General features: G+C 56.4%; 9 protein-coding genes across 9 annotated transcripts; 2 read left to right on the plus strand and 7 right to left on the minus strand.

Annotated features, from left to right (window-relative positions):
- Window positions 1–118: 118 nt before the first annotated feature.
- Window positions 119–961, minus strand: J7T54_004944 (NADH-ubiquinone oxidoreductase 29.9 kDa subunit-like protein; the record flags this gene model as incomplete). Its single annotated transcript, XM_051505984.1, has 3 exons — window positions 119–182; window positions 247–351; window positions 420–961. 3 exons carry the CDS (start codon window positions 959–961, stop codon window positions 119–121), a joined length of 711 nt encoding a protein of 236 aa, XP_051362634.1.
- Window positions 962–1,354: 393 nt separating this feature from the next.
- On the minus strand, window positions 1,355–2,698 carry J7T54_004945 (uncharacterized protein; the record flags this gene model as incomplete). Its single annotated transcript, XM_051505985.1, has 6 exons — window positions 1,355–1,390; window positions 1,448–1,579; window positions 1,634–2,234; window positions 2,301–2,383; window positions 2,465–2,549; window positions 2,655–2,698. 6 exons carry the CDS (start codon window positions 2,696–2,698, stop codon window positions 1,355–1,357), a joined length of 981 nt encoding a protein of 326 aa, XP_051362635.1.
- A 569-nt stretch (window positions 2,699–3,267) lies between these two features.
- Window positions 3,268–5,266, minus strand: J7T54_004946 (Amino-acid acetyltransferase-like protein; the record flags this gene model as incomplete). The annotated part of the gene is made up of 2 exons (XM_051505986.1): window positions 3,268–5,055; window positions 5,102–5,266. 2 exons carry the CDS (start codon window positions 5,264–5,266, stop codon window positions 3,268–3,270), a joined length of 1,953 nt encoding a protein of 650 aa, XP_051362636.1.
- A 905-nt stretch (window positions 5,267–6,171) lies between these two features.
- Window positions 6,172–7,116, plus strand: J7T54_004947 (6-phosphogluconate dehydrogenase 2; the record flags this gene model as incomplete). Its single annotated transcript, XM_051505987.1, has 2 exons — window positions 6,172–6,180; window positions 6,238–7,116. The coding sequence occupies 2 exons, from the start codon at window positions 6,172–6,174 to the stop codon at window positions 7,114–7,116; spliced, it is 888 nt and encodes a 295-aa protein (XP_051362637.1).
- A 176-nt stretch (window positions 7,117–7,292) lies between these two features.
- J7T54_004948 (V-type H+-transporting ATPase subunit e) lies at window positions 7,293–7,820 on the plus strand (the record flags this gene model as incomplete). The annotated part of the gene is made up of 3 exons (XM_051505988.1): window positions 7,293–7,339; window positions 7,543–7,626; window positions 7,691–7,820. 3 exons carry the CDS (start codon window positions 7,293–7,295, stop codon window positions 7,818–7,820), a joined length of 261 nt encoding a protein of 86 aa, XP_051362638.1.
- Window positions 7,821–8,148: 328 nt separating this feature from the next.
- J7T54_004949 (arv1-like family protein) lies at window positions 8,149–9,141 on the minus strand (the record flags this gene model as incomplete). The annotated part of the gene is made up of 3 exons (XM_051505990.1): window positions 8,149–8,612; window positions 8,684–8,840; window positions 8,908–9,141. 3 exons carry the CDS (start codon window positions 9,139–9,141, stop codon window positions 8,149–8,151), a joined length of 855 nt encoding a protein of 284 aa, XP_051362639.1.
- Window positions 9,142–9,532: 391 nt separating this feature from the next.
- Window positions 9,533–11,347, minus strand: J7T54_004950 (uncharacterized protein; the record flags this gene model as incomplete). The annotated part of the gene is made up of 1 exon (XM_051505991.1): window positions 9,533–11,347. One exon carries the CDS (start codon window positions 11,345–11,347, stop codon window positions 9,533–9,535), a length of 1,815 nt encoding a protein of 604 aa, XP_051362640.1.
- An 801-nt stretch (window positions 11,348–12,148) lies between these two features.
- On the minus strand, window positions 12,149–14,513 carry J7T54_004951 (Mitochondrial inner membrane i-AAA protease supercomplex subunit-like protein; the record flags this gene model as incomplete). Its single annotated transcript, XM_051505992.1, has 3 exons — window positions 12,149–12,565; window positions 12,616–14,433; window positions 14,487–14,513. The coding sequence occupies 3 exons, from the start codon at window positions 14,511–14,513 to the stop codon at window positions 12,149–12,151; spliced, it is 2,262 nt and encodes a 753-aa protein (XP_051362641.1).
- A 1,015-nt stretch (window positions 14,514–15,528) lies between these two features.
- On the minus strand, window positions 15,529–16,386 carry J7T54_004952 (uncharacterized protein; the record flags this gene model as incomplete). The annotated part of the gene is made up of 1 exon (XM_051505993.1): window positions 15,529–16,386. The coding sequence occupies one exon, from the start codon at window positions 16,384–16,386 to the stop codon at window positions 15,529–15,531; it is 858 nt and encodes a 285-aa protein (XP_051362642.1).
- Window positions 16,387–17,836: the final 1,450 nt, after the last annotated feature.

Genomic DNA, 17,836 nt, shown 5'->3' on the forward strand with positions numbered 1-17,836 from the left:
CTCACGCAACGCATTGGCAGAAGCCTCGTTGTTCACCGTCTATGGTTATCCAGGCCTCCAAGAACATATACAGCTGTTGTGCGTCTACTACTTTACATGCCATTTGCCAACCCAAGCCTTATGTCCGGCGCTCAAAATATGTCCACTGGCCCTCGGGGACAGGGTCTTCGAGGTCCTCCCAGCTATCGACAAGTTAGCATTCGTCGCCAAGGCACTGCCACCATTATAGTATCCTGCTGCACTTACACCTTGCTCTTCTCCATGGTATCAATCAGCTCGAGCTCGCCCTCGGCAACCTGGATGACCTCTTCGATAAGGCCAGCGCCAATCTTGTGCTCCAGCTCGTGGACCCTGAATACCAACAGTCAGAAACACGCCTCCCTCCGCCTTGTCACGGCATGTAATTTTCAAAAACTCACTGGTCAGCCGTCAATTGCGGCTCGTCCTCCCACTGGACCTTCTCGTGCTCGGCCAGGGGTTTTTTGTCGCCCAAGAAAGCCTGGTCCGCTCTCTCGGCGGGCGTCCGGGCACCCTCCAGCGCTGGGCCCTCGTTTTCCTCGCCGTCCCATTCCTCCTCGCGGATATCCTTGCCCTCGTGCCTGTGGCCGACCACAAAGACGCGGTCGCCGAGCTTGACTGTGCGGGCCTCGCTGCCGTCGATGCGGCCGCTGTTGACGCGGAACTTTTCCTTGTCCTGGCCGACGAGCTCCTTGGCCCTCTTGGCCCACTCGTCGTAGCCGGGGGGGATCGCGGCCTCAACGATGCTCATGCGGTGCTTGGTCGTGGCCTCGACAGACTGGCGGTAGAGCGACGACTCGGGGATCTTGGACAGACGGTCGAGTGTCGAACTGTAGAGGTAGAGGAGCGTCGATCGGGGCGTCGCGTGCGTCCACAGACCGGTCAGTCCGGTCGGCTGACCCGCCTCGAGGTATTTGGCAAGCAGACGGGTGGTTTGCCGCATGCTGGCGAGTACAATGGATGTGTTGGTTGGGTGGGTGGTTGTTGGAGACGGATTTCCTCGGATTGACCTCATGACAATCCAGATTCAAGCTCCTGGGATTGGCCCGATTCGCATCACGTGACTCCGCTCTCGATCCTTCATAGAGCGTACGAGCATTGGCGATACAGCAACCCAGTCGTGACAATTACACGTCGGTATGGAGATGATATTTATTCTAGATTCTAGGTTTCATCAAAAACGCGGCTTCAGAATCTCTTGCTCTTTGGCTCACTGCATATACCCTACATTAAGACAAACAAATTGACCCGGCACCATTGGGCTGGCCTACGAACCAGACACCACCCAATTAGTGTCGCGGCGCATTCTCCTTAGGTACCATTGCTTTCTTCTCGTTTAGGAACCTTCCTCGCGGCTCTTGCGGTAGCTGGCCTAGGGTGACAGTCAGCTCCTGGTTTCTCAAGGCGCGTACGCAGCAGCATGTCCTACTTCTTGCTCAGTCTGCAAGCTCTCAATGACAGGAGCAAGCTCTTGGAGAACCTCAGCAGCCTTCTTGTGGTACTCGATCTGGGCAGCGATAAGCTCCGAGAGGTTGCGCAGAGGCTCGGGGGAGTCGAGGACCTGCACTTGATTAGCATTGCAGTGAACTGCAAGGCATTTTCACGCCTGACTCACGTTCTTCATGACGCCAACAGCCTCCTCGGTCTGAGTGACGAACTCGTCCTCGGCCTTCTCAATCTCCTCCTGCGCCTCGGGGCTGAGCTCCTGCTCCTCGTGGGGCTGGGCTCCCTGAGCGCCTTGTCCCAGCTTGAACGTGGTGCCCTTGGCGTGCGCCTTGACAGCGTCCAGCGACAGCCTCGAGTTCTCCACATTCTTGCGAGCGCGGGTCGCAAAGTTCAAGTTGGTGTTGAGAGTGGTGTTCCATCCTGCGAGGAAGCGGCTCTGGATCTGCGAGTCCTGTGCGAGGCGGGCCTCGCCAACGCGCTCCGAGGCCAAGGCGTACTTCTCAAGCGCGGTAGCCAGGGGATCCTCGCCGGCGCCCGTGTGGTTCTGGTGCAGCATCTGGCTGCTCGACAAACTGGCGCGGGCAATGGCGTGGCTGAAGGTCTTGGGCTGGGGCTTGGCGCTCGGGGGCGCGACAAGGGCAGCCTGCGCCTCGCCGGGGGAGGTCGCAGATGACAGCAGGTGGACCTTCTCGCTGACAGTGCGGCCCAGGTCATGGAAGGTCTCCTTGATGTTGGCTGGGTAGTCGTAGGTCTCGTTCGAGTAGGTCGAGCTGTCGTCCCAGCACTGTTAGCTACCGCTCGCGACACGGCATTGGTCTGTTCTGTCGGCCACTCACGTCACGGAAAGCATCTTCTGGTGAGCTTGCTTGAGGGCATCGACGCGCTTCTCGAGGTCAATGTAGTCGGGAGGCAGCTGGGTCTGTGCGGAATGTTAGTGCCAGGCTTGAGATAGCTGCCGGGAAATCAATGATGCAGGCAAAGGGGTTTGGGCAAGGCAGACCACCTTATCGTCGGTTTGACCCAACTGCTCCTTGGTGTACTGGAAGGTACGCGATGCAAAAGGCGTAATCTGAGCTCCGAGATCGCTGTGCAATGGCATCAGTATGGGCATGCGCGAGAATGGGTGACGATGCGAGCTAGCTAAGATGCGCGCGCCGTAGCTGCCGTTATCGAGATGGAGGGGTGCTCACGAGAGATTCTTGCCGAAGCTCTTGAAGTCAACGTTGAAATCCATAATGGCGAGCGAGTGTGGACAGCTGCGTGTCGCCTGTCGTCGAGAATTGAGACAAGGAGCTCGGGTCGATTGTGCGATGTAGGTCGAAGGTCGGATGGACCCTGTGCCTGTGTCTATGAGGGTCCGTCTTTAGGGGTTGGATGCAGCAGCAGCAGCTGGCAGTCCCAGTCAGCCGCTGATAACGTTCAGGGCCGGGCAGGCACCTGCTGTATCACAGGCCTATTGGCAGCTGTTGTGGGGGCCGCCTCTCGTGCTGCAGCCTGGCTGCACACCTCATTCGATGCTAATGACTTACATATTGATAATTACTTAGTTATGAACGCCGCTTCAAATCGTCACAAGGAATATTCTTCTCTTTACTGCCCTTCATTCGGTCACTTGCGAGGGTAAAACGAGACTAGTCGAGGACTCGAGCCCCTCGCCCTCGAAAGGGAGTATAATAATATGCAGTCTCCACTGTGCGTACAACATCTGAGACATACATGCAAAATCGTCCATTCTACCTTTATCGAGATAATTCAAAACAATCGCTTATGCAGGGTATCTCCTCCGCCTCCTGTAAGTACTTTTCAGTCCAAAATATGCTTGTTGTCAGCCCAAGAAGGCTCAACGCCACGGCAGACCTTCTCATAGTCCCTGACCGTCGCATGGCGCGGGTCCAGACCTGGGGTCGTCCAGAACATCGTCCAGTTGCTGTCCTGCAGCTGCGTGACACCGGTCGACCGCTCAAAGTACCATTTGTTGACGGGGTTGTCTTTACGACTGCGCCAGCAAACGCCGCCTGGGAAGCAGTCTCCTGTCATCGCGTTGAACACAATATCGGCAACGCCACCGCTTCCTTGTCGACTCTTGAGAACAGCAAACTTGTCGAGATACGGCACGAGACGTCCTTCTCTATAAGCAGTCTCTTTGTCAACACCCTCAGGGACCTCCCAGGTTAGAATAGCACCGCCTTCGTACTCTCCCGCGATGATCACACCAGCCAGATTCTCATTGACTCTGCAGAGATAATCGTCCACATCCAGCTTGCGGTTGAATGAGTCCTCAATGAGGTACACGAGCCGGGGCAGGTCGATACAGTTGTCCGTGAGCCGCAGTCGGTCTGCGCCGGGCTGTGGTGGACGCCACGGACTCAGCCGCGGATTCGGAAAGATGGTCAATGGCATGCCGCGCTTGACAAGCGTTGCCGCTGCCGACGGTCCAGTGTCGAGTCCGTTGAAGCCGCCATCTCGGATCCGCTGGTACGGCAGTGATGCTGAGTACACTGGTTTGTCTGTGACGAGATTATGCAATAGCGGGTTCCGCCTGATCCTTGTCGTAACCATGCCATCAAAGCCAAACGTAGGCGCATTCATCGACTGCTCGTTCAGAGAGGAATAATCATTACTGGCAGTGGCCGCTGCCGAAGGTGTCGTGATCAGGGCTGACGACGTTGGCGGCAGGACCGAAAGAGCTTCCTTGACCATATTGAGATTTGATCCATGCACAGTCGCTGAAGCTTTGCAGAACTCTCTCCGAGCGACGGGCGATCCTTCTGGTCCCATGAGCTGCCGTAGCAATGTGTCGTACTCCTGGTCCAGATTGACGAAGCGATGGGCGGCGCCAGGTCGCCCAGGTACGGGTGTACCTCCTAGGGGGTCCAGTACAAAGATTCGTTCGACCGACGCGATCTTGACAGGTTTCTCAAAATTCCCGCCTTCCTGGCCAGCCTCCAGATTCTGTGCCCCAAACTGCATACCCGTCAGGTACCGGGTCAATGTCAGGACGACCTGGTGGGCATCGGCTGGGCAAGTCGAGGACAGATCATCTTTGCGCGACAATGATGGCACGACTGGGATCAGGCCATGTTGCAGACAGAGTTTCAGCCGACCGAGGTCGTCCACCTCAGATCTAGTTTGCAGAATCGAAGGGGATTCGCCGTCACTCACACTGGGGCCTTTGATGACTTCTGAGAGGATTTTGGAACCAGGCTTTGAGAATGAGTCAATCGCCTCACAAAATCGCAACGCCTGCGTATCGTATGTCTCGCGATTCTCGTCCGGCCCACAATCGACGACGACAATGCTCAGCAAGCCCAGTGTCCGAAGTTGTGTCAGGGTTTTGGCCACACCTTCCAGGATGTCATCGTCAACGAACTGCGGCGTGCGGATCTTCACAATGGCAACATTCCTAGGCTCCTGAGAAATATCCAGTGTTTCTGCAAGGGCCATGTTCTGCTGTTCTGCGACCTGTGTGTCCTGGGCTGTCTGCGTGGCCGCCTTGACCTTTGGCTTTTGCTTTTTGGAGGTGTATTTTTGCAGATAGCCCTTGGCATCTCTTTTGGTTGCCGAGACCTCGAGAACTGAGACCAATGTGTCCTTTTAGGTGTCAGCAAGACTATTGTTCGGGAGTCGATCAACGTACCAGGTCATTGCGATGTTTCACGCGGGCTTCTGATGGCGACGACAAACTTCTTGTGGACGCCGATCCCGGCCACTGCTTGGACTTTGTGGAAACTCGCGAAGCTGTTGGGTTACCAAGCCCACCCTTACGAGCGAGAGTACAGAATTGGCTTCCGCAGCGATTCATGGCTCTCTCTGTGTGAGATTGGGTTCCTAATCTTTTGTTGCAGTGCGTCGACCTCCCTGAGTGTCGGAAGCGGTGACTGAATGAAGTGGATGTGATGTATGCCGTGGCAGACCGCGCACCAAATGCTAGGTTTTTTTTTTCGTTGTGCTGCGGTCGCAAATCAGTGTTATTTGGGAATCATGGTTACAGCCTTTCGGCGCGCCCTTCCCTTGAATCAACAAAAAAAGAAAGGCTCCAGGCAAACTTCAGGTACATGTAGGTTAAGAAAACAAATTCCATCGTGAGTCAAGAACAAGCCCAATGCCATGGATGCGACACAAGGCCGGCTCGGGCACTAGCACCGGCCCCAGGGGTGCGATAACGTCTGCCAGGTACGATAAGACTTGCTGCCCGCCAATCACTGGCGCCAGTCCGACAGATCCGTTGACAGCTCCGTCGATGCACTTCACAGTCCGGGTCGGTCGATCGTCCCCGTGCTGCTCATCGGGTCCTACGTACCCTATAATCCAGCCCAACGAGACGAGTGCTGAACGCCTTCCAGGATGATCATGGTTCTTTCATCCATTGATTCAGGTTCACTGATCCTTCTCAGAAGCTATTCTTCTGGTCAATCGATGTCTCGCCATTATAGATCTCACGCTCATCCTCGGACGTCGTCAACTTCCATCCAATTTTGATACACCATGGGGTCTGCAACGCCCTCGGAAGTACGGCAATACTACTGGGGTCGGCGTCATTCAGTGTCCCCCGCGGCCTTGAACTCGTGAGGTCACCAACACTCCCTGACAGCATTGTATACGAAGTAGATACTCCATTCAACTCGCTCATCCACTGCCAGAAACCGAACTTCGATACTACTACTCTAAGCTATGGCGCCCACACTGTTATGGATTGGCCTCGGCCACATGGGCCGAGTGAGTACACTGCATTCGCCCTCGAGGAAGAGCGACGCCTGACAAAGAGTCCGATAGGGCATGTGTAAGAACATTGTGGAAAAAGCAGATCTCTCGTCACCACTACTCCTGCACAACCGCTCGGTGCAACGTGCCGTCGACCTCAGCCACAAGCTCGGTTCCGACAAGACGGAAGTGGTGGAAGACCTGGCGGCTGGCGTGAGCAAGGCTGACATTATCTTCACGTGCGTGTCAAACGACGAGGCGATCAATGAGACCTTTGAAACAATGTTACAGGGCCATGTCAAGAACAAGGTCTTTGTTGAATGCTCGACGGTGCATCCCGAGACCACAGAGGCTCTGGCAAAGGCCGCCACGGCTGCAGGCGCCGAGTTCGTGGCCGCCCCCGTCTTTGGAGCACCGGCAGCGGCCGAGGCAGGTCAGCTCATTGGGGTGTTCGCGGGCCCACGGGCGAGTGTCGAGAAGGCCAAGCCGTACTTCAAGGGCGTCATGGCCAAGGCTGAAATCGACATGACCGACAAGCCCTACGGACAGGCGTCGAAGCTCAAGGTTCTGGGCAACACGTTTATCCTCGCCATGGTGGAGCAGCTTGCTGAGGCGCACACCGTAGCCGAGAAGTCGGGGCTGGGCACAGAGTATGTCGACGACTTTGTGCAGGGACTCTTTGGCGGACCGTACGCTGCCTACAGCACGCGCATGCTAGGTGGTGCGTATCACAACATGAAGGAGCCGCTATTTGGTGTCGATCTCGCGAGGAAGGATGCTCGGCACGCGAAGCGCCTGGCAGCCGACGCTGGAGTCCAGATGAAGATTGTTGAGGCTGCCGATCAGCATCTGGCACAAGTTCAGGAGCATGCTGGAAGCTCGGGGGACATTGCTGGCATATACGGTGCTGTGAGAAAGGAGTCTGGGCTGAAGTTTGAGAATGATGCCTAAAGAACGCAGAGCTATGTAGCTCCGCCCGTTGCAATGCAGGATTTCAGCCATTGGCCGTTGAGCTCGATCCAGCTTGCGACTGATTATTTCCAGAAAAGTGCCTGGTGCATTATCTGCGACGGTTCATAGACGCGAAAAGGAGCTGCCTCACGGCGGCCCTCATACCCCTGTCGCAGATGACTAATCTCGACGTCAACTGCTTTGCCAGCGGCGGTTGCACGTGGTACCTAGCCAACATCACCTACGACAGTCGACGCATCGCACCGGCATCGACGACATCCACCCTAATTCCGACCGTCCTCAACCGAACGACGAACGACTTTCTTCTTGTCGGAACTTGCAGAGAAAAGCAATTGCCGCCATGGCTCAAGGGTCAGCTCACCTCTAGCTTGCGTCTCCTAGAACCGTCCGCTAACGCTCCTATAGCTACTCCATCTGGATCGGCCTCGCCGTCATCGTCGTGCTGTGCGTCGCGTCGTGGTTCTTTTCGCCAAAGGGTGAGAATCAAGTGTATGTGATTATGGACCCTATTTATCGCAGACCCCCCAGACTGACTCGCCTCGCCCGCCCTCAGCCTCTGGCGATCCTCCCTCATGCTCGCCATCATCAGCTGCTACCTCATGTGGCTCATCACCTTTCTTGCTCAACTACACCCGCTCATTGCGCCACGCCGAAGCGACCTCCGGGAGCAGTACCTTGAATAGACGATTCGCGAACGGAAGCGGCACAGGAGAGTGGAAGAGAGGACCTGAGACCATTGATACGGGTCAGGGGATGGCAATACCCCCGACAACCTGTACGAATACACTCACGCTGTAATTCCTGCATGCGTATTTGAACGGCGTTTCTGGAGCGGCTGCTATATCATGTTTTCCTATCTGGGGGAGTCCTTTTACGAGAAGACGGGCATTGACGCCCTGCACGAATGGCAGAGTCATCATAGACAGGGCTAGTAGATGCCCGCTGCGTATAGTGGCCCGTTCCATAATGCTCAATATTTCTCCCTCGGTCAATGATGCAGGTTTCTCTTTGTCACCCTGCCACTAATCTCCCTGCCCACTGGACCGCATACATGAGATACCCCCAGAATGCCTTGCCGTCCGCCGCAATATCGCTCTCGGTGATCGAGTTCCAGTCGCCCAGACCCACGGACGTGAGGATCAGCCACCCAGTCATCCATCGCGCCGCAGCGCCGAGAATCGCCAAGATGGTCGCCGTGTAGTATCTGCAGTCAAGGAGGATCCGCAGTGCCTCGACATTGTTCGCCACGACCGCCCAGCCCAGCGAGCGTGCCGCGGCGGGCACGTCGTATTCCCAGATCACCATAAGAATCGGAAACAGCTTCGTGGACGAGGACACGAGCAGGGCAGTGGACACGGAGTTGGGACGCGAGAAGCGAGGGAGCAGACCGGCGAGGACGAGCGGGGAGTAGCGGGACGAGGCGAGAAAGCGGATGCTGGCGTGGAAGGCGAACGTTGACACGGCGCAGAGGATGACTGTGGTGGTGGATGTCAGCCAGCGCACAACGACAAAGGCCAAGGCAGACGGGGAAGGCGGGCTAGCTTACGGAAGAATAGATACTGGAAGACAATGGGCTGCTGCGCCAACTGTCCCAGCGTGCTCTGGCCTGTTTCCGACTCGGGCATGCTTTTTTTCTCGATTCGCGCCCAGGTCAAGTAGACGTCAAAGAGCAGTAGCAAGACGCCCAATCGCACAATGGATGGCTACAGCGCGTCAGTGAACCGCGTCTGATATACATGCAGAGAGAGGTGCGCCCGCGGGGCCACTTACATCGAACCGATCCCCATCACGCATTAGGGTATTGTGCAAGAGGTGCCGGTAGACTTGCGGCTTGATGAGCACGAGGTCTATGAAGAGCACGACAAAGTCATGCTCCACGTACTTGTCGCAGAAGCGGCCGCAGTTGCGACAGACGGTAAGACGGATACTGTGGCCGCTGTTGTCTCCGGCCCCAGACCGCCAGAGGGTGCTAACCGGCGTGCGACATTCGATGCAGATGGGCATCGTCGGCAAGCATCGTGGGGTGGCGATGCTGGGAAGATGTCCCCAAGGGCGCGCGTTCTGTGTTTGATAATTTGAAGTGGAAGGCGCATGAGGTTGTCGTCACTCACGATAAGAGCTCCGATAAGCCGCCCTTACATATAGTCGAGGGGCGGACTGTCGCCTTGTAACTGTAGTATTTCCTCTCTAGTTCATCAGCGGAAGGATCAATTGTTCTATACTACAGTATGCTGGCTTCTATATGTGCGCGCGATTGACTGTACCACCTAATGAATAACGCCGCCACCCAGAAAGCAAAAAAAGAAGAAGATGCAGCCGGACGGCCATGCCAAAAATCCACCGCTCTCAACGCACCACTCTGTAAGTATGTCCCTGATTAATGTACCGGGGATATTCAATCCGCCTTGCTGCCTTTCTGTGCCTCTCCCACTGTCCTCCCACGGATACCGCCAGCTGCGTCGTTGCGTGCGCTGGACCCCAGTGACAAACCATCCACATTCAGCGAGTTGTCAAAGAACCCGCCCCGCCCGTCGTCACTCATCGTGTCCGTGAGCTCAATGAGATCGTTGGGATGATCACTGCGGCCGGCACGCGCCTTGCCCAAGGGCGTGCCCGGTCCCTTTGCGAGCGCGCCGCGGAGCCAGGTCTCGACAGCGGCCGCCGCACGGTCAATGCCTGTTCCCTGGCGGGTGGGCGCGATAGCATCGCGGCCTTCTTCGTACGAGCTCTCAGCGATACCAGCGTCCTTGCCGAAACCAAACTTGGCCGTCTCCGAACCCATAATAGACATGGACGGCCCATCAATGTTCAGCCCGGGTATATGCTTCTTAGTCCATGAATTGATAACGTCTTTGTCAGGTCCAGGCGCCCTCACGTTCCTGCCCATGGAGCCCACACCACCAGGTCGCTTCATCCATGCGGGCCTCTCGTCTGCTGGGTCGCTCCCCATGCGGCTGCGGTTCGAGGGCGGTGACCCCGGGAACGCGGGGCGGCTGCTGAGAGAACTAGGACGGCGTGAAGATGGCCCCTCGGCGGAGCCAGAAGGTCCCGAGGCGATCTCGAAACTCTGTCGCGGCGTGGAAAGAGAGGATATAGTCCTGATGCTCTTCTTTCTCCTGGGCGGGAAGTACCCCATGGCGCCCCTGGCAACGCGGCCGATTTCGACGGGTTGTGGTATCGAATCCACCTTTACCCAGCGAACGTGCTGCCACGGTTTCTCCTCCTCTTCAGCCTGCGCCTCGTCGGCGCCGAATCCGTTTGCCTTGCTGAAATAGTCGTCGTGGGTCGCCTTGGATGCCGACGCGTCTTCGATCGCGGGTGTGGGTGCAAGCAGATCAACGCCCTGCACATTGCGCCATGACGGCGCTTCACAGGGTCGCCCGCGGACGTCACAGGCATCCACCGGTATAGTCACCCATTTGCGTGTTTGAATGCTGTCCCTCGACCAGAGCCCGTTGGCCCGTCGAAAGACATCCTCTCGGCACCTGTACTTGAGTACGATGCCGGCAAAGGTGTCGCTCGCCTGCACCCAGTGCACGTAGACCAGGTAGTCATCAGGTCCCGGTTTGTCCGTGACAGCTTCGTCCGAGTTCCGGCGCTTGTGCTTGCCCGACACGTCCAGCCCGCCATTCACCCCCGTGTGGCTCTCCAGCACGCTGGCCGTGCGGGCAGCTTTGAGGGCAGCATGCCTCTGCGCCAACGATCCAGAGGCCACGTCATCCAAGTTCGGTCCCGACGTGGGCGGTGCCGGACCCCACGAAGCGTTGGCTTTTCGCTCTCCACTGGTATTAGATATTCGGCGTCCACGAGGGAAAGCCTTGAGCCCGCCACCGCCGTTCAGCAGCCCCTTTCCCAGCGACGATGGCCCGTTGCTGCTGTTGAAGAGGGAGCTTGTCAAGTCTTGCACCGAAGACCAGCTCTGGTTCCAAGAATCGCTGAAAAATTGTCCAAGGTCGCCCGTGGACAAGTTGTTCGGTCTGCTGGGGCTGACGCCCAACGATCTCGTCCGTGGTAGCGGGCTGACCGAGCGGCTTGTCGCCGGGCTCAGGGCGGATAAGAGGCCCGACGTTTGGTTCGAGGGCCCATCGCCGTCCGTGCTGATCAATCGTCTGTTGCGTGGCCGTACTGAGCCGCCGGGTGAGTCGGTGCCGGCAGCAGCGATGTGGGAGGATGATCGGGCGAGGTCGCCGTCCCTCACTCGATCGGTCATGGTGACCACCGACGCCGTACGCCACGTGTAGTACGCTCGCTGGAACTACGTCGTGCGTAGCGGGCAACCGACCATGGAGGTCTGTCGCGGGTAGAGGGGCTCGTCGTAGCGGTCGTTAGGCGGTTCGTGTCCGTCCTCGACCGGAGTAATTAAGACAATGTCGGCAGCCGGACGATAAGGGGCGTGGTAGGCTTGCGGGTATTGGCGACGACGGAAAAGATTCGTGGTCGTACTCTAATGGACATCATTGATGGAAGACAAAAACATGTAGCAAGTGTAGTGATTCAGCCAAGGGAGTCCATTGCGGGGATGCTGCGTTCGCGTGAAGCTCTGGTAGTGGTGGGATGGCAAGAACGTGAACTAACTAGGAGGGCAAGTTACGATACCTTATGATAGAGCCACCGGGCGGTTGATTGAATTGCTTCAAGCTACAGGGTAGGCAATTGAGGCAAATCCATCACGGCCGGCACACTAATCTTATTTCACCATGAATAGTACCAACAGATAACTGATAGACACAGGAGAGTAGTATTTACCACGCTTAATGCTCATATTGCGAATTTGTACACGTATAATTCACACGGCTGTGCATAGCCTCAAGTCCCCAGAGGAGCCCTTCTTCTTCCCGCTCGACGAGTCTCCCCATCTGCCACTGACCGTTCGAAATGCAAAACTCGCTACCCACCGTCCAACATGATAGTTTGCGGTGTTCTTGGCATATCCCCCAGATGAGCTCTGCATCATTAGAAAGGCGGGACCTCAACCGCGGCATCATAATCTCCCGCCTTCCCCTGTCCGTCTCTACGCATTGCCGGCTGCAGCGGGCGGCTCTTGCGGTTCAGGCGGCGTCGGTTGCGGGACGCCTGGTGGGAGGGGATCCTGTTTGGGCACTGGCATGAGCATGGGACCAGGGGGAATCTGCGTCCGATCTGGAAGCGACTCGCCCCTGATCACCCTCATGACCTCGTCCTTGTCCAGCGTCTCGTACTTGACTAGCGCCTGCGCCAGGAGGTCGAGCTCCTTGCGACGGTCTGTCAACAGTTGCCGCACATCCTCGTACGACTTCTTGAGCGTCTTCTGGACTTCCCTCTCAATCTTGGCACGTGTGTCGGTGCTGAGATACTCGTATCGCTTGCCATACTCGACAGGACCGAGCTCGTGCGACATGCCGTATTTGGACACCATGCTGAAGCACAGATCAGTGGCGCTCTCAAGGTCCTGGATCAATTACGTTAGCTGTGCCCCCTCGTAAGCTGCGCATGACTCACCTGTGACACTCCACTGGTGACCTTGTCGTCGCCGAACCGAAGCTCCTCGGCCATCTTGCCGCCCAAGGAAACACGAATACTCGACAAGTACTCCGCAGCGGTGTGCGAGTATTTGTCCATCTGCGGCAGGAAGGCCGTATGGCCCAGTGACATGCCCTTGGGCAAGATGGTGACCTTGTAAAGATTGGTGGAGGATTCGCTGTCGAAGAGCTGGACCAGTGCGTGTCCAGCCTCGTGGTATGCAGTCATCTCCTTCTCCTTTTCGGTGATGACCATTGACTTCCTTTCGGATCCCATGGTGACGCGATCGAATGCCCACTCCATATCTTGCCTGGAGATCATGGTGGCCTTGGCCCTACTAGCTTTCAAGGCAGCCACGTTGAGCATGTTCTCGAGCTCCGCACCCGACCGCCCCGGGGAGCGAGCCGCTATGGCTTCGAGATCGACGTTGGGCGCAAGCTTGACCTTGTGGGCGTGGTGCTTGAGAATCTCGATTCGGCCACGCACATCGGGTAAGTCAACGCTCACATGACGGTCGAAACGGCCAGGGCGCGTCAGGGCCTTGTCGAGCATGTTGGGCGTGTTGGTAGCGGCAATAATGATGATTCTCGCATCCTGGTCGAACCCGTCCAACTCGGTGAGGAGCTGATTCAGTGTCTGTTTCGAGTGGGCCTGATCACGGGGGTTGCGTTTGCCGCCGATGGCGTCCAGCTCGTCAATGAAGACAATGGCCGGAGACTTTGCCTTTGCGCTGCTAAACAATTCGCGAACGCGCTTGGCGCCGACGCCGACGTAGATTTCGTCAAACTCACTGCCAGACATGTAGAAGAAGGGGACCCCAGCCTCGCCTGCAACTGCGCGAGCGAGGAGTGTCTTGCCAGTACCAGGGGGGCCAACGAGCAGGACACCCTTGGGCAGCTTGGCACCGAGGTCCGAGAACTTGTCGGGATGCTTCAGAAACTCAACAACCTCCTCGAGCTCTTCCTTAGCCTCGTTACACCCATGTACATCGGTAAAGCGGGCTGTCTGCTTCTCCGAAGTCACCTCCGAATCGACCTTCTTCGGTGCACCGCCGGGGCGACGGTACGAGTTGAGCACTTCAATAGTAATAGTCATAAGCGAGAAGGAGATCCAGAGGGTAAGCAGGAACTGGAGAAGGAACTTGGTCCAGCGGAGGATATTGGATCCGGCAGACTCATGCACTAGAACGTGCATGGGCTTGCCCTTGACACCACGCTCGGTTTCCGCAGCAGACCCTGTCATGTTGCCCATTGCGCCCATGCCAAAGTGTTGGTTTTGTGCCGCGGCGCCACCGTAGCCCGTGTTGAAGACAGGCTGGTGCCCCCCGGTACCGAACGTGCTGGACATGGCACCGGACCCTTGAACGGCACCGAGAGCCCGGCTGTATAGTTCTTCCGTGGCCGCATTGGCACCATATCGGCCAGACTGGTGGCGGGTGACGACGATGCCGGGCATGTTGGCGCGGAGCAGGAGGTTATAAAAGGCATTCTGGAGGTTGGCGTTGTTGGGGTCCCGGTTGGCGTTTGCCTCACTGCTGGCGAGCTGATTTCTAGGCACCCCGTTGGCAGTGCCGAAAGACCGTTGACCATGCGATGATGACCATGATGCTAGTGATGTGCTAGGGATGCTTCTCGCTCCGCTGGATAGCATGCGCAAGGAGCCCACAGGGGTAACTAGGTTATGCGACATCGGTCGAAGCGATCGTAGTACCGAGGTCGACTCGAAGACAGGCTGCGCGAGTTTCCTCTGCCAAGCCATCCAGCCTGTACGGGCCATCCGCGGCACAGGCGCCATTGCCTAGGGAATTGTCAGCGTGTCATCGGAGAACAAAGGGCAGAGTATCCACGCACCGACAGCCTGAGACCTAGAGAGGCCATGCTTGAAGCCCAGTTCTGTTCACTAGTCTGTCTCGAAATAATAAACAAGGAGCGAACGTCAGGAGACCGAGGAGTGCTAGTCGACTAGCCGAACTTTGAAGCCACGAAGAGTGTAGGGATGGCGCTTCATGAAAGTATGCCTGGACAAAGATAACTGGATGAGACAAGAAAAATCGTAGGGCGAGCAGTCAGCGCATGATGCGACAGGCGCGCGGATGTTTTCGTTCAGACCGCGAGTCGTGCTGTAATAATCACAGGCTTTGACGAGTTTCCGTGGGGGAGAACTTGCCACTATTTGAGAAGCCAGGTCAATTATGACCCCAACAGGCACGCGCGCGAAGCCGAAGGTGCGGTTCAGCGGTCGGTCTAGGCCAATTGACGTACATCGGACGTGGATATGCTTAGTCATCGCGGTGGAGCCGAGTCAGTGCGCTCTCTGGCGCCGACATCGCACTTCACTACGTACTTCACAGTCTTCACTTCGCAAGGCACTCTACTGTGTTAGCAGCACGCGTAACTTGTCTCAAGGTTGGGCAGCTAAGGTAGGTATTCAAAAGAGTGCCGGGGGCGCCTGACTAGCCTCCCATGCTTTCCATCATCCATTTGATTTTCGTTTGCTCGTCAAAAATGGCATCATGCAATCATCAACATTTCCGTTTTCCGTGCGCGTCGTAAACATGACATAGGGGAAATAAACAAACAGAGAGTGTGTGCAAAAATAGGTCTTCCGACCCTGTGAAAGAATCATGGCAACTAGGAGGAGGCAGAGTCACGACCGGCGAGGTCGTGCCCTGATGAAGCAACTTGAATGACAAAAGGGGTAGTGGGAATCGAACAGCAATAACAATGAATTCGGCATAATGGCATTTCCTGCCATGCCGCGCCGAAGTTGAAATTTTCGCATCAGTGGTATCCTGGTGAAAGACAAGTTGGCCGCCCATTTGTGTTTGTTGGTTTTTGTGTTGGGGGGGTGGATGTGTCGTATGTACAGATGTGCCTGCCAGACAGACAAGCATCAGAAGTCGAAAAGCTCATTTCTCTTCTTGCGTTGTCCGGGAAGGAGGGAAGCCACCTCGTGCGCCACGTAGTTGTAGGCGGCGGCCTCTTGCTTGGCCTTCCCGTCCATGTAGGACAAGGAGTGGCCAAATGTGGGATAGCCATGAAGCCCCTGAATCGACAGAATCGACAAGTGATCCATGAGCCTTCCGGGTAGTTCGGGAGGTTGGTGCCACATCTCAGGTACCTGGAGACCGAGCGCGTCGCCTTGGACAACTGGCGACAAAGACTCCATGGCAACGTGTTTGAACTGCTGGCTTACGGGGAGACCATACTCCAGCGACGGCTGGGGAGCCTCTTCATCGAACGTCGGCGACCCTTCAAAGGATGTTGCTGTCGGCTTGACATGGTAGACAGATGAATCGTCGCTTGACATGTTCGAGGTAAAGCTTGAGCCTGCGGAGACGTCATCAAGGCTGTGATGCTCATCAAAGGCAGTGCGGTGAGCGAAGTCAGGACCGTCAAGTGGGGGGCAGTCGTCAACATCTTCTTCAAAGTCGTAGTCGTGACCGTAGGGATCGGGCATCATGATGGGCATCCCGGAATGGTTGTGGTCGGGGCCATACCCATGAACGTTGATGGTGTGGTATGCTTGGGGCTCGTTGCCACAGTCGATCACCTCACGTTTGGCAGCTGTGTCTTGTACTTGTGAGTCGACGAAATGCTGAGCCATGTCCATCGAAGAAGGCTGTGAGTCGGACCACAGGCTTATCTCAGGAGAGCTCGACAGTGTGTCCCGACCAACTCCAGCCGTCTCGGACTCGATATCGACGCCATGTGCCTCGTATCGCGTATAACGCATGGGATGATGACCCATGTGCTTGATCAAGGTCTTTTTACGGGCGAACCTGGCGGCATTAGAGAGACTCACAAGCCGTGGTTCGGTGGACCAACCTCTTTGTGCATCCCGATACTCCACAAGCAAACGGCAAGCTACCAGTGTGGACTCGCCGATGCCGGGAGAGACTAGATGACTGAAACAGTTAGGAGACATTGAAAGGCTGTGTAGTGTTGCACTTACGTCTGCAAAGCTGCGGCCACAGTCGCCGTGCTGGCATTGATAAGGCTTTTCCCCAGTGTGGGTTCGGTGGTGTTGCTTGCGGGCACTTTGTTGAACAAAGCTCTTGCCACAATGGGGAAACTCGCAGGCGTAGGGACGTTCGCCTGTGTGGATGCGATAATGCCTCTCAAGGTCCGACTTTCGTGTGAAGCCCTGGGTTCATCAGCAACCTTGCCATCACTTGATCGATTCGACTCACCTTGCCACATGATTGAGAGGGACAAGGGAATCGAGGGGCGATGTGACGCTCTTGTGAAAAGCTGATTTGTTCCATCTCTTGAGCGGAACAAGGTTCCCTGCTATACCAAAAACTTAAGCGCCCGTCCTTTGCATACAGAAGCTTTGAGAAAAGGGACGATATCCCTTACCAGTTGCTTGCAGCTGGTCGAGGGCAGGATCGTCGTGTAACCAGAGATACCTGATAGACTGAATGCTTTCACGCAGTTGAAACCTTGATGCGAATCCTGCGAAGCGGACTGATGTTGTCGATCAAGCTGGCCGTGACGTGTAGTTGAGGCTGAGGTATATCTTCAATTTTCGTTATTCATTGGAAGCGGTCGAAGTCACATATGAGACGCCGTCGTATGGCCTGGACAATGCATAGACTCGTCCTCGTCACATTGGTGAGGTACGGACCCTGGAGAAGATCAGTCAGTGATGTGCTATAATGCACATGAGAAGTGACCACTACCTGGGGTAAGTGACGATCTGCATGGGAGTCTGAAGCACGGGAGAGGGCAGGTAACCGAAGCGTCCAGGGACCGGGTCAAGGATATATGCAACAGGAGCAGGCCTAGTCTTAAGAGTTTATAACACAAGAGGCAGAAGCAACAAGTGACCGACCCACCGTGCACTGGAGTGCCAGTGCTACTCAACGTTGTTCCCAGGGTTGGGAGCGTGCCCGTTGACTAGCCCACAGCTCTTTCGTCTTGCGAGAGATGGTCGGCTACTGTCCGCACATGGAGCTACGCCCACCAGGAGGTAAGGGAAGCGGTGATGGAGCCTTTCAGGTGAGGAACAGTAGGCGTACGCAGGGCTCGCAACACCCCCAGATCGCAAATACAGCAAGCATCACTCGATAGGCCGCAGCCGCCATAGCTGCCGCGATGGCTGCCGCAAAGCCTCCGGCAGGATGGGGAACGGGAATGAGAACGATGAGTCTAGGAAAAGCTTGCATAGCTAGGCCCAAAGGGGTGAACACCAAGCT

This window comes from Emericellopsis cladophorae, assembly GCF_022114955.1.
Source record: "Emericellopsis cladophorae strain MUM 19.33 chromosome Unknown NODE_18_length_329999_cov_121_726099, whole genome shotgun sequence".
Lineage (NCBI taxonomy): Eukaryota > Fungi > Ascomycota > Sordariomycetes > Hypocreales > Bionectriaceae > Emericellopsis > Emericellopsis cladophorae.